General features: G+C 46.8%; 1 protein-coding gene across 1 annotated transcript in view; it reads right to left on the bottom strand.

The window, feature by feature from the left end:
• LOC308314674 (unconventional myosin-Va-like) overlaps positions 1-12608 on the bottom strand; it is a gene marked incomplete at its 3' end in the record, with an annotated part of 70593 nt that overhangs the window by 42328 nt on the left and 15657 nt on the right. Inside the window, exons 6-12 of the mRNA XM_080762305.1 lie at positions 12454-12597; positions 9263-9344; positions 8628-8738; positions 6231-6337; positions 4003-4268; positions 2543-2624; positions 394-534 (exon numbers count right to left, since the gene is read on the bottom strand). Of these exons, the coding sequence (XP_080618431.1) occupies positions 394-534; positions 2543-2624; positions 4003-4268; positions 6231-6337; positions 8628-8738; positions 9263-9344; positions 12454-12597 (933 nt within the window). The remainder of the gene's footprint in view (positions 1-393; positions 535-2542; positions 2625-4002; positions 4269-6230; positions 6338-8627; positions 8739-9262; positions 9345-12453; positions 12598-12608) is intronic.

Below are 12608 nucleotides of genomic sequence, written 5' to 3' on the forward strand. Positions count from 1 at the left end.
CTCATCCAGCAGATCCAGGATCCCCATCCGGTCTTCTATCATACCGATGCACACTGACCTTACACTCCTCATCCAGCAGATCCAGGATCCCCATCCGGTCTTCTATCATACCGATGCACACTGACCTTACACTCCTCATCCAGCAGATCCAGGATCCCCATCCGGTCTTCTATCATACCGATGCACACTGACCTTACACTCCTCATCCAGCAGATCCAGGATCCCCATCCGGTCTTCTATCATACCGATGCACACTGACCTTACACTCCTCATCCAGCAGATCCAGGATCCCCATCCGGTCTTCTATCATACCGATGCACACTGACCTTACACTCCTCATCCAGCAGATCCAGGATCCCCATCCGGTCTTCTATCATACCGATGCACACTGACCTTACACTCCTCATCCAGCAGATCCAGGATCCCCATCCGGTCTTCTATCATACCGATGCACAGCTGGTTGTCGTGGAAATCAATCAGGGTCCAGTTGATGTCCTCGGACATGTACTCCTGTTGTTCTAGTTTAAACACATGCTGTGCACGCACACACACACGCACATGCACACGCACGCGCACGCACACGCGCACGCACACGCACACGCACACGCACACGCACACACACACACACACACACACACACACACACACACACACACACACACACACACACACACACACACACACAGTTTCTGAACAATATATATTCCAAAATTGCAGCACATTTTCAAAAAGTAGCAGATCAACAAGCTCATAGCGCGGCTTGTAGATCTGCTATTATTATTATTATTTTAAATAGCTAGTAGGACCTTTAACATAATGCTTAAAACACCAAAAGCGGTTCCCGTCCTGAATGGGTTAAAACACCAAAGGGGTTCCCGTCCTGAATGGGTTAAAACACCAAAGCGGTTCCCGTCCTGAATGGGTTAAAACACCAAAGCGGTTCCCGTCCTGAATGGGTTAAAACACCAAAGGGGTTCCCGTCCTGAATGTGTTAAAACACCAAAGGGGTTCCCGTCCTGAATGGGTTAAAACACCAAAGGGGTTCCCGTCCTGAATGGGTTAAAACACCAAAGCGGTTCCCGTCCTGAATGGGTTAAAACACCAAAGGGGTTCCCGTCCTGAATGGGTTAAAACACCAAAGCGGTTCCCGTCCTGAATGGGTTAAAACACCAAAGGGGTTCCCGTCCTGAATGGGTTAAAACACCAAAGGGGTTCGCGTCCTGAATGGGTTAAAACACCAAAGCGGTTCCCGTCCTGAATGGGTTAAAACACCAAAGGGGTTCGCGTCCTGAATGGGTTAAAACACCAAAGCGGTTCCCGTCCTGAATGGGTTAAAACACCAAAGGGGTTCGCGTCCTGAATCAAGCAGCTTAGAAACCCCCACAAGCCCAGAGCAGGATGTTAAAATGACCCCGAACATGTTTCAAAGTGAAATATCCATTTCATTTAAACTGGTACACACAGGACCGGATAAACCCGAAACAATCCACCTGAAGCTATTTGAGTTTGTACTTAATATTTATCTATGCTGAGTTGCTCTTTCAGATTATGTAACTGTCTGTTCTAACAGATGTCAGTCTGCCATGTCAGACACGCAGTAACAGTGTTTCCTCGACTAAAACTATGACAAATAAATGCCTTTTTCCCCTGATGAGAACTGAATGGAAACTAAATGAAAACTAAGCTACGATGACTAAAACGTAAGAGTAAATATACTGACAATTTTGTCAACAAATAAAAACTAGTCTAAAGTGTTAGGAAGTGACTAGTGGACAAGAGATCCAGTGTAAGTCATTTTACATTTGGTTGCATGCTGAAAATAGCCGATCTACAAGCTCAAAGTGATGTAAAACCGTTTGTTTTACATCACCATTACATACCTTTTAATATATATTTTTATCCCATGATTTTTGTAACCCATTTTTCACCCCTGTGTCAATCATCTAATGTGATCTGGGCTCTACACACCCTCCACCAACCTAGTCCCCATATATGGGGGACAAGGGGAGAGCAACGGACTTGAACTCATGCTTCCTTCATGCCTGAGTGTCCAAGTGTCTCCTTTACACCTGACAGGGGGGAGTTTCCCTGGTTGGACGTAGCGCGTGGAAGGAACACGTTATTCCAACCAGTTCCTTTCCCCTCCATCAGGCGCCCCGGCTGGCCAGGGGGAGGCAGTTTAGTGACCAGGATTACTGCATGTTTTTTGTGAGGGTACCTACCCTAGGGGACACGGGGAGAACATGTGAGGGTACCTACCCTAGGGGACACGGGGAGAACATGTGAGGGTACCTACCCTAGGGGACACGGGGAGAACATGTGAGGGTACCTACCCTAGGGGACACGGGGAGAACATGCAAACTCTACATACCTAATCAACATGAGTTAGACTTTAATATATTAGCGCCACTCACTTCACCCGGGTGTGATTTGCATGTATTTTGTTGTACTGTACATTTGTATCGTAGTTTAATATTAATATAAATACTAATAATAGTAATATAAATACTACTAATAGTAATATAAATAGTAATATAACTACCGCGTTGAACTGCTGCTGTAGTTTCTCGTTGGCGTAGTTGATGCAGAACTGCTCAAAACTGTTGACGTCAAACGTTTCAAACCTGAGGAGAAAAAAATAAAATATAAATAGTGTAAACTTGAGGCAGCGTTGGTTTTGCAACTTTAGATTTTACTTTTAGTCATAGTCCTTTGAGTAGTTTTCATTTAGTTTTATTTAAATGTTAGTCTCCTGGAATGTCGTAGTGTTGGTCTAGTTGTAGTCGACTAAATGTCATAAGATTTTAGTCGATCAAAACCTACAGTTGATTTAGTGGGTCTTTGGTGCGACCCGGCCGGGGATCGAACCCGACCTCCCGGTCTCAGGGCGAACACTCCAACCCAAACCCAGGGGTTCCCAACGGGGGGTCCGGGGACCCCTAGGAGGTCCTTCAGGGAGTTCCCTAGGGGGTCCTTCAGGGAGTTCCCTAGGGGGTCCTTCAGGGAGTTCCCTAGGGGGTCCTTCAGGGAGTTCCCTAGGGGGTCCCCAGCCAAATGATAGTTAGGAACCAAATGGACCCTTATGGGTCTGTAACTCTGAGAGTGTACAAATGGAGGTCCATTTGGTTCCATTCGTACACTTAAGTTAACATTGATTTTACAAAATACATTTTGGGGTCTCAGAGATAGAAATGTCATTAAATGGGGGTCCGTAGACTAATGCAGGTCAAACTGGGGGTCCTTGAAATTAAACGGGTTGAGAATCACTGCTAGAGCCGTAAATATCTTCTCTTATGGGGGCTCGGTTCAAATCTCTAGTTGGATTTTCTTGGGCGTTGTTATGGTTGAATTAGTGTAAACCCTTCACGTCCCCTTCACGTTTGGATTAATCGTGGCGTCAGGGTAAGAAACTTACATAGCGGAAACATAGCGGTGGGAGGGGCCCAGTGTGTGACCTCATCTCGGAGCTACAGAATGAGCGTAGGGAGAGGGAACATATGGGGCTAGTAGTAATACTAGCAGTAATACTAGTAGTAATACTAGCAGTAATACTAACCCGTCGATGTCCAGTATTCCTATGAAGGAGCAGTAGTAATACTAGTAGTATTAGTAGCAGTAATTTTTGCTTCCTTTATGATTAATTCCTGTTCTGTTCTTTAACTCATCCATCGCTTTTAAGAAGTGCGAAAAAGTCCTTAAGCGCCAGTCTCTATACATTTTTTTATTTAATTTTAATTTTAATTTTTTTGTTTAAAAAAAAAAAGAAAATGTTTTTTTTTTTTTTTTTTGGTCCCATGTTATACCCGTCTGAAAAAAACGATAAAGTCGTCGTTGGCGCTGCTGGAGTTGCTGAAAAATCAGTCAATTCAGTCATTGGCAGACATTGAGTTAACTATATAGAAGTGTCTATTTGTACGTCTCTAAATGTTTTGCTTAAAATGTTACTGTAATTCTGCAAACTGTTAATACGTTTTTCAATCAATCAATCAAAGTCATACTAACCCGTAGATGTCCAGAATCCCGATGAAGGAGGAGGTCTTGGCCGAGGCCGTCAGAGCGGCGTTGACCCGTACCACCAGCTCGGTGAACAGTCTGCTGTACAGAGCCTTGGCCAGGGCGTCCCGGCCTCGAACCGCGTCCACACGCGACACCGGCTTCACGTACGTCTCCACCGCCGTCGACAGCTTCCTGTGGCACAGCCAATGGGACATGTCCGCCTCGGCCACGCCCACCAGGTCACAGAACACCCCGAGGTGGGGGTCGCCCGCCTGGGAGGGGGGGGGGGGGTAGTCGTTTATCACACGCTCTTAATCCATTCTGACCTGAGATCAGATTCTAAAAATCTCTTCTATGTCAGTCGCTCTTCAATTTTTCAATAAATAGCAGATCTACAAGCTCATAGCGCGCCACTCGGTGGCACGCTATGAGCTTGTAGATCTGCTATTTTTCAATAGCTAAAGCATAACATGATGCTAACACCAACATGGGTTCCCGCCCAGAATGGGTTAATCCAGAGCGATTTAAAGTAAGCAACAACACATGGTGATAAAAAATACATCACATACATAGAAATAGGATAGGATCTAGGATCATAAGTAAGCTAAGAACCCAACAGTGGAATATATAATTAAACTATGAGTCTGGGAGAAGAGTCTGGGACGTGTGGAGCGTTGTGCAGGGTGTTTTAGAGAAGGGAGAAGAGTCTGGGATGTGTGGAGCGTTGTGCAGGGTGTTTTAGAGAAGGGAGAAGAGTCTGGGATGTGTGGAGCGTTGTGCAGGGTGTTTTAGAGAAGGGAGAAGAGTCTGGGACGTGTGGAGCGTTGTCCAGGGTGTTTTAGAGAAGGGAGAAGAGTCTGGGACGTGTGGAGCGTTGTGCAGGGTGTTTTAGAGAAGGGAGAAGAGTCTGGGATGTGTGGAGCGTTGTGCAGGGTGTTTTAGAGAAGGGAGAAGAGTCTGGGATGTGTGGAGCGTTGTGCAGGGTGTTTTAGAGAAGGGAGAAGAGTCTGGGACGTGTGGAGCGTTGTCCAGGGTGTTTTAGAGAAGGGAGAAGAGTCCGGGACGTGTGGAGCGTTGTCCAGGGTGTTTTAGAGAAGGGAGAAGAGTCCGGGACGTGTGGAGCGTTGTCCAGGGTGTTTTAGAGAAGGGAGAAGAGTCCGGGACGTGTGGAGCATTGTCCAGGGTGTTTTAGAGAAGGGAGAAGAGTCCGGGACGTGTGGAGCGTTGTCCAGGGTGTTTTAGAGAAGGGAGAAGAGTCCGGGACGTGTGGAGCGTTGTCCAGGGTGTTTTAGAGAAGGGAGAAGAGTCCGGGACGTGTGGAGCGTTGTCCAGGGTGTTTTAGAGAAGGGAGAAGAGTCTGGGACGTGTGGAGCGTTGTCCAGGGTGTTTTAGAGAAGGGAGAAGAGTCTGGGACGTGTGGAGCGTTGTCCAGGGTGTTTTAGAGAAGGGAGAAGAGTCTGGGACGGGTGGAGCCTTGTCCAGGGTGTTTTATAGAAGGGAGAAGAGTCTGGGACGTGTGGAGCGTTGTCCAGGGTGTTTTAGAGAAGGGAGAAGAGTCTGGGACGTGTGGAGCGTTGTCCAGGGTGTTTTAGAGAAGGGAGAAGAGTCTGGGACGTGTGGAGCGTTGTCCAGGGTGTTTTAGAGAAGGGAGAAGAGTCTGGGACGTGTGGAGCGTTGTCCAGGGTGTTTTAGAGAAGGGAGAAGAGTCTGGGACGTGTGGAGCGTTGTCCAGGGTGTTTTAGAGAAGGGAGAAGAGTCTGGGACGTGTGGAGTGTTGTCCAGGGTGTTTTAGAGAAGGGAGAAGAGTCTGGGACGTGTGGAGCGTTGTCCAGGGTGTTTTAGAGAAGGGAGAAGAGTCTGGGACGGGTGGAGCCTTGATGCTGTCGTAATGACTGTTTTTTTTTACTTGCTGAAAATAGCAGATCTACACACAGCAGATCTACACAACGTGTCGCGCTGTGACGCGTTGTGAACTTGTAGATCTGCTATTTTCAGCATGCAACCAAGTGACTTATACTGACTTATGACTTAAACAGGATCTCTTGTCCACTAGTCCCTTCCTCACATTTTAGTCTAGTTTTTATTCGTTGACAGTTGACATTGTTGACATTGTCAGTATATTTAGTCGTCATAGCTTAGTTTTCATTTAGTTTCCATTTAGTTTTTGTCAGTGACAAAAAGGTTTTTCGTTCAATTCAACGAAAACAACCCTGACGGTGACGCCTTTAACTCACGGAGATGGTGCTGCTGTCAGCCGATGTCTCCTTCACCTCCACGTTGCTCAGGTGAAGGATGGATGCTAGGATCTGGAACACAGCCATCTGGTCTCCTTCACTGATACCTAGGACACAACACAATGTAATGGATCTGGTCTCCTTCACTGACACCTAGGACACAACACAATGTAATGGATCTGGTCCTCTCTGGTCACGTGTGCGGGGCAAGAAGAGAAAGATCTCAAATGCAACACATTTATTTCACAAAGATTCAGGAACAGAACACACCGTCACACACCGGGACTTACAGTAATAATAATTCAGGAACAGAACACACCGTCACACCCCGGGACTTACAGTAATAATAATTCAGGAACAGAACACACCGTCACACCCCGGGACTTACAGTAATAATAATTCAGGAACAGAACACACCGTCACACCCCGGGACTTACAGTAATAATAATTCAGGAACAGAACACACCGTCACACCCCGGGACTTACAGTAATAATAATTCAGGAACAGAACACACCGTCACACCGCGGGACTTACAATGAACCGACAGAACAGGGGAGTGTTTAAGGTCAGGGGAAAAACAGGACACAGGTGAACACAACTGACAATCAACACTAGGATAGGCTAACAGGCTAACAGGCTAACAGGCTAACAGGCTAACAGGCTAACAGGCTAACAGGCTAAACACAACACAGGTGACTATAGCGTTACGCTAATACAGGGAGGTGAGACGAGGCAGGAGACAACAAACAAGGCAGACAGGAAACACAGGAACAAGACTACAAAATAAGAGTACACACTAAACGAGTAAGACGCGCAAACGCGGGAAGCGAACGCAGCTCGTACATATTTGGGTTTTGGACGTATAGCTGCTTTGGGGACTCCTTATATGGTTATGGCTGAGTCATGGTGACGTAACAGCGGGACACTCACTCAGCTCCATATATGGGCACAAAAGCGGGACAGACACACACACAGACAGACATGATCTGCTAGGTCTCATAGTAAGTGCTCACTGCGTTCGCAAACACACAAACTAGGAACAAAGAACACTAGAACACAGCAGAAAACGTCACATCGTGACATCTCCACCAATAGGAACCTACCTAACAGTGACAGATGGACCAATAGGAACCTACCTAACAGTGACAGATGGACCAATAGGAACCTACCTAACAGTGACAGATGGACCAATAGGAACCTACATAACAGTGACAGGGCGGTCCTCTCCACCAATAGGAGCCTACCTAACAGTGACAGGGCGGTCCTCTCCACCAATAGGAGCCTACCTAACAGTGACAGAGCCGTCCTCTCCACCAATAGGAGCCTACCTAACAGTGACAGATGGACCAATAGGAGCCTACCTAACAGTGACAGATGGACCAATAGGAGCCTACCTAACAGTGACAGGTGGACCAATAGGAGCCTACCTAACAGTGACAGATGGACCAATAGGAGCCTACCTAACAGTGACAGATGGACCAATAGGAGCCTACCTAACAGTGACAGATGGACCAATAGGAGCCTATCTAACAGTGACAGATGGACCAATAGGAGCCTACCTAACAGTGACAGATGGACCAATAGGAGCCTACCTAACAGTGACAGATGGACCAATAGGAGCCTACCTAACAGTGACAGATGGACCAATAGGAGCCTACCTAACAGTGACAGAGCCGTCCTCTCCACCAATAGGAGCCTATCTAACAGTGACAGATGGACCAATAGGAGCCTACCTAACAGTGACAGATGGACCAATAGGAGCCTACCTAACAGTGACAGATGGACCAATAGGAGCCTACCTAACAGTGACAGATGGACCAATAGGAGCCTACCTAACAGTGACAGAGCCGTCCTCTCCACCAATAGGAGCCTACCTAACAGTGACAGATGGACCAATAGGAGCCTACCTAACAGTGACAGATGGACCAATAGGAGCCTACCTAACAGTGACAGGTGGACCAATAGGAGCCTACCTAACAGTGACAGATGGACCAATAGGAGCCTACCTAACAGTGACAGATGGACCAATAGGAGCCTACCTAATAGTGAGATGGCGGTCCTCTCCACCAATAGGAACCTACCTAACAGTGACAGGGCGGTCCTCTCCACCAATAGGAGCCTACCTAACAGTGACAGAGCCGTCCTCTCCACCAATAGGAGCCTACCTAACAGTGACAGGTGGACCAATAGGAGCCTACCTAACAGTGACAGATGGACCAATAGGAGCCTACCTAACAGTGACAGATGGACCAATAGGAGCCTACCTAACAGTGACAGATGGACCAATAGGAGCCTACCTAACAGTGACAGATGGACCAATAGGAGCCTACCTAACAGTGACAGATGGACCAATAGGAGCCTACCTAACAGTGACAGATGGACCAATAGGAGCCTACCTAACAGCGTCAGGGCCGTCCTGGTGTCCAGAAGGTGCTTGGCGTCGTCCACTCCTTCGATGGTACAGCTCTGGCCCTGGTTGGTGCACAGGAAGTACTCAGCGCCCCCGTCTGGACAAACAGAAAACAACCTTCACCCGTTCTGACGCGAGATCAGATTCATACAAGGTTTCCACTGGACACACACTGGTCTGATTAACCCATTCTGACCTGAGATCAGATTTTAAAAAATGTCAGTCGTTCTTCGATTTTTGTAGATCTGCTATTTTTCAATAGCTAAAGCATAACATAATTTTAGAAATCAGATTCTAAAAATGTCTTCTACATCCTGACAGTTTTCTGAAAAAGCTATGTTTCTATGTCAGTCGTTCCTCGATTTTTCAAAAAATAGCAGACCTACAAGCTCATAGCGCGCCACTCGGTGGCGCGCTATGAGCTTGTAGATCTGCTAAAGCTAAAGCTAAAGCATAACATGATGCTAACACCAAAAGGGGTTCCCGCCCAGAATGGGTTTTAAGCCCCAATTAAAAATACATCTATATTTACTGTATATATTTAGCATCCCCCCCCCCCCCTCTATCAGCCAGGTGTCAGTCATGGGGTCACCAGAGGTCATGGGGTCAGAGGTCACCTACCCAAGCGGAGGGTCTTGAACTCGGGGAGGTGGGCGGAGCCACACAGCTGGTAGAAGATGTGGTAGTTGCGCTCTCTGCTGGCCTGGATGACCAGAACAGGGAAGGAAGGGGTTAACCCATTCTGACCTGAGATCAGATTAAAAGAAACGTCTTCTACATCCAGACAGTTTTCTGAAAAAGCTACGTTTCTATGTCAGTCGTTCTTCCATTTAAAAAAAACAGCAGACCTACAAGCCCTACGAGCTTGTAGATCTGCTATTTTTCAATAGCTAAAGCATAGCATAATGCTAACACCAAAAGGGGTTGCCGCCCCAAAATGGGTTGAACTAATTATAACCGCTCCTATCCAGCAGAATAACAAACGCTCCAACTGATATCTCAAGGTTGTTTATTTCCCCAAGACAACGTGAAAAACTGCAACACAAAACATAACAATATTCCTTCTAAACACAATGAAATAAACATGAAACATGAATGTCCTTGTTGACAGTCAGTCAGAAATGAGTCATGACGTCCGAATTATACGTAAACAAACACATTGAGATGTACACAAACAATTAAACGATCAACGGAATTACAACACCGTTTCCAAACAAACAACGTAACATACCGCGTGCGCCTTCTGCAGATTATTTTAGGAGAGCTACGTTATCTCTATCTTTATCTATTCTTTATTCAAGGACACTTTTTAGACGTAGGAAGAGCTCCTTGCACCACTGAAACTCAGCTTGTTCTGACTGAGTTCAGCTCACACAGGTGCAATGAATCAATGCTGCCTCACTCTAATCACAGGGCTCTGCTCCTGCATGCCCTTCTAGGTGATAATGAACAGCAATAAAGGACCAGGCACCCACACAGCATGCAAATACAATATGTACCCAAATAAACATACATATAATGTTCACATATTATTATACATTTTCAGAAAGGTAAGCAACAAAATAGAATATTACAAAATACCCATTGCTATGCTGGGACAGCTACACTAACAAGTAAGACGCGCAAACGCGGGAAGCGAACGCAGATCGTAAATTGCAACAACAATTAGAATAAATTACCAATTAGTGAGAAGTGTGTAGTACTCATGTCACCATGACTCAGCCATAACCATATAAGGAGTCCCCAAAGCAGCTATACGTCCAAATATGGAGTGTGATGCATCAATCACAAACAAATCATTCAGCTCCATATATGGGCACAAAAGCGGGACAGACAGACAAACAGACAGACACACACACACACACACACACACACACACACAGACAGACATGATCTGCTAGGTCTCATAGTAAGTGAAACACCGGATAGACTCAGAACGACGTCTGCACAGACTCCATATTTGGGCGTGCCTGAGAAAGACCTCCATATATATATATTTATGGGCATAAAAAGGGACACAGGCGCAATAACCGGGCGGGGAATCCATTTCCAACTTGCATCGTTCCGACGGGCACCGCTCTAGTAATAATAACAAGTCAATGGTAATGATGGCGGTCAGTCAGGCTCTGCCATGGGTGGGCCTAATGAGTGGGCCTAATGAGTGGGCCTAATGAGGCCAACACCTTTCACCTGTGCAATTTACAGCCTCTGCCTTCAGCCAATTGAGGCTCAACCAATCAGTGGGCCGAATTCATTGCCAAGTACACTTTTCAGTTTGCAGTCTTCACACTCACGCGCACGCACACACACACGCACACACACACACACGCGCACACACACGTACGCACGCACATGTACGCGCACACACGCACACGCACACACACACACACACACGCACGCATGCGTGCATGCAGGCGTGAGTGTGTGTGTGTGTGTGTGTGTGTGTGTGCGCGTGTGTGTGTGTGTGTGTGCGCGTGCGTGCGTGCGTACGTGTGTGTGTGTGTGCGTGCGTACGTGTGTGTGTGTGTGTACTGTTTGTGACATCATACAGAACCCATGACACATGCAGTGGTGTAAAGTAACTTTTACTTAAGTACAATTTTGAGGTATTTGTACTTCACTGGAGTATTTCCAATTTCCAGTACTTTTACTTTTACTTCTACTGCACTACATCTCAGAGGCAAATATTGTTTTATTATCATTTATTGTTTTTACTACATTTATTTGAAAACTTCAGTTTCGGATCATTGTTACAAAGCATACATTTTGACCATTTGAAAATAGCCGATCTACAAGCTCACAATGCGTCGGCAAAGCAACGCTTTGTGAGCTTGTAGATCGGCTATTTTTCCGAATGCACAGTACATTTTGATGCCGTTATGCATTTTTGACCTACTTTTAAATGCCGGACTTTTACTTGTATAAACGGAAGTATTTGTACATGGCAGTATCGCTACTTTTACTAAAGTAATACATGGTATAAGTACTTTCTCCAACCACACACTGGTCACATGTTCTCCTGGGACACGCTTCTATTGGATCACATGGTCTTCTACAAGCCTTTCAACATTAGTGACTCTCTTTGATACAGAGACGGTCATGGAGGCCAGACTGAGGCCTCTTTCAGACGGCGACGGTCTCCAGATAAAACGTCTGAAGTCGCGTATAACTGCCCTGTGGCGCGCCGCGCCTGCATGCCTCTGCCTGTCTGTCACCACCAGGGGGGGCAGTCAGACAGATATTTAACCAGGGGGGCAGTCAGACAGATATTTAACCAGGGGGGCAGTCAGACAGATATTTAACCAGGGGGGCAGTCAGACAGATATTTAACCAGGGGGGCAGTCAGACAGATATTTAACCAGGGGGGCAGTCAGACAGGTATTTAACCAGGGGGGCAGTCAGACAGATATTTAACCAGGGGGGCAGTCAGACAGATATTTAACCAGGGGGGCAGTCAGACAGATATTTAACCAGGGGGCAGTCAGACAGATATTTTGTGAATCCACACGTCCCAGACTCTTCTCCCTTCTCTAAAACACCCTGGACAACGCTCCACACGTCCCAGACTCTTCTCCCTTCTCTAAAACACCCTGGACAACGCTCCACACGTCCCAGACTCTTCTCCCTTCTCTAAAACACCCTGGACAACGCTCCACGCGTCCCAGACTCTTCTCCCTTCTCTAAAACACCCTGGACAACGCTCCACACGTCCCAGACTCTTCCCCCTTCTCTAAAACACCCTGGACAACGCTCCACACGTCCCAGACTCTTCCCCCTTCTCTAAAACACCCTGGACAACGCTCCACGCTCACCTGGAACACCACCCTGGACTTCTCCAGCAGGTAGGTCCTCATGTTGGCTCCGATGATCTTGTGTTTCTTGTCGAAGCCGATCTGGATGTACTTCCCGAAGCGGCTGCTGTTGTCGTTCCTCGTGGTCTTGGCGTTCCCGATGGCCTTCGGAGAGA

The sequence above is a fragment of the Protomyctophum bolini genome (genome assembly GCF_963924005.1).
Source record: "Protomyctophum bolini genome assembly, chromosome: 4".
NCBI lineage: Eukaryota > Metazoa > Chordata > Actinopteri > Myctophiformes > Myctophidae > Protomyctophum > Protomyctophum bolini.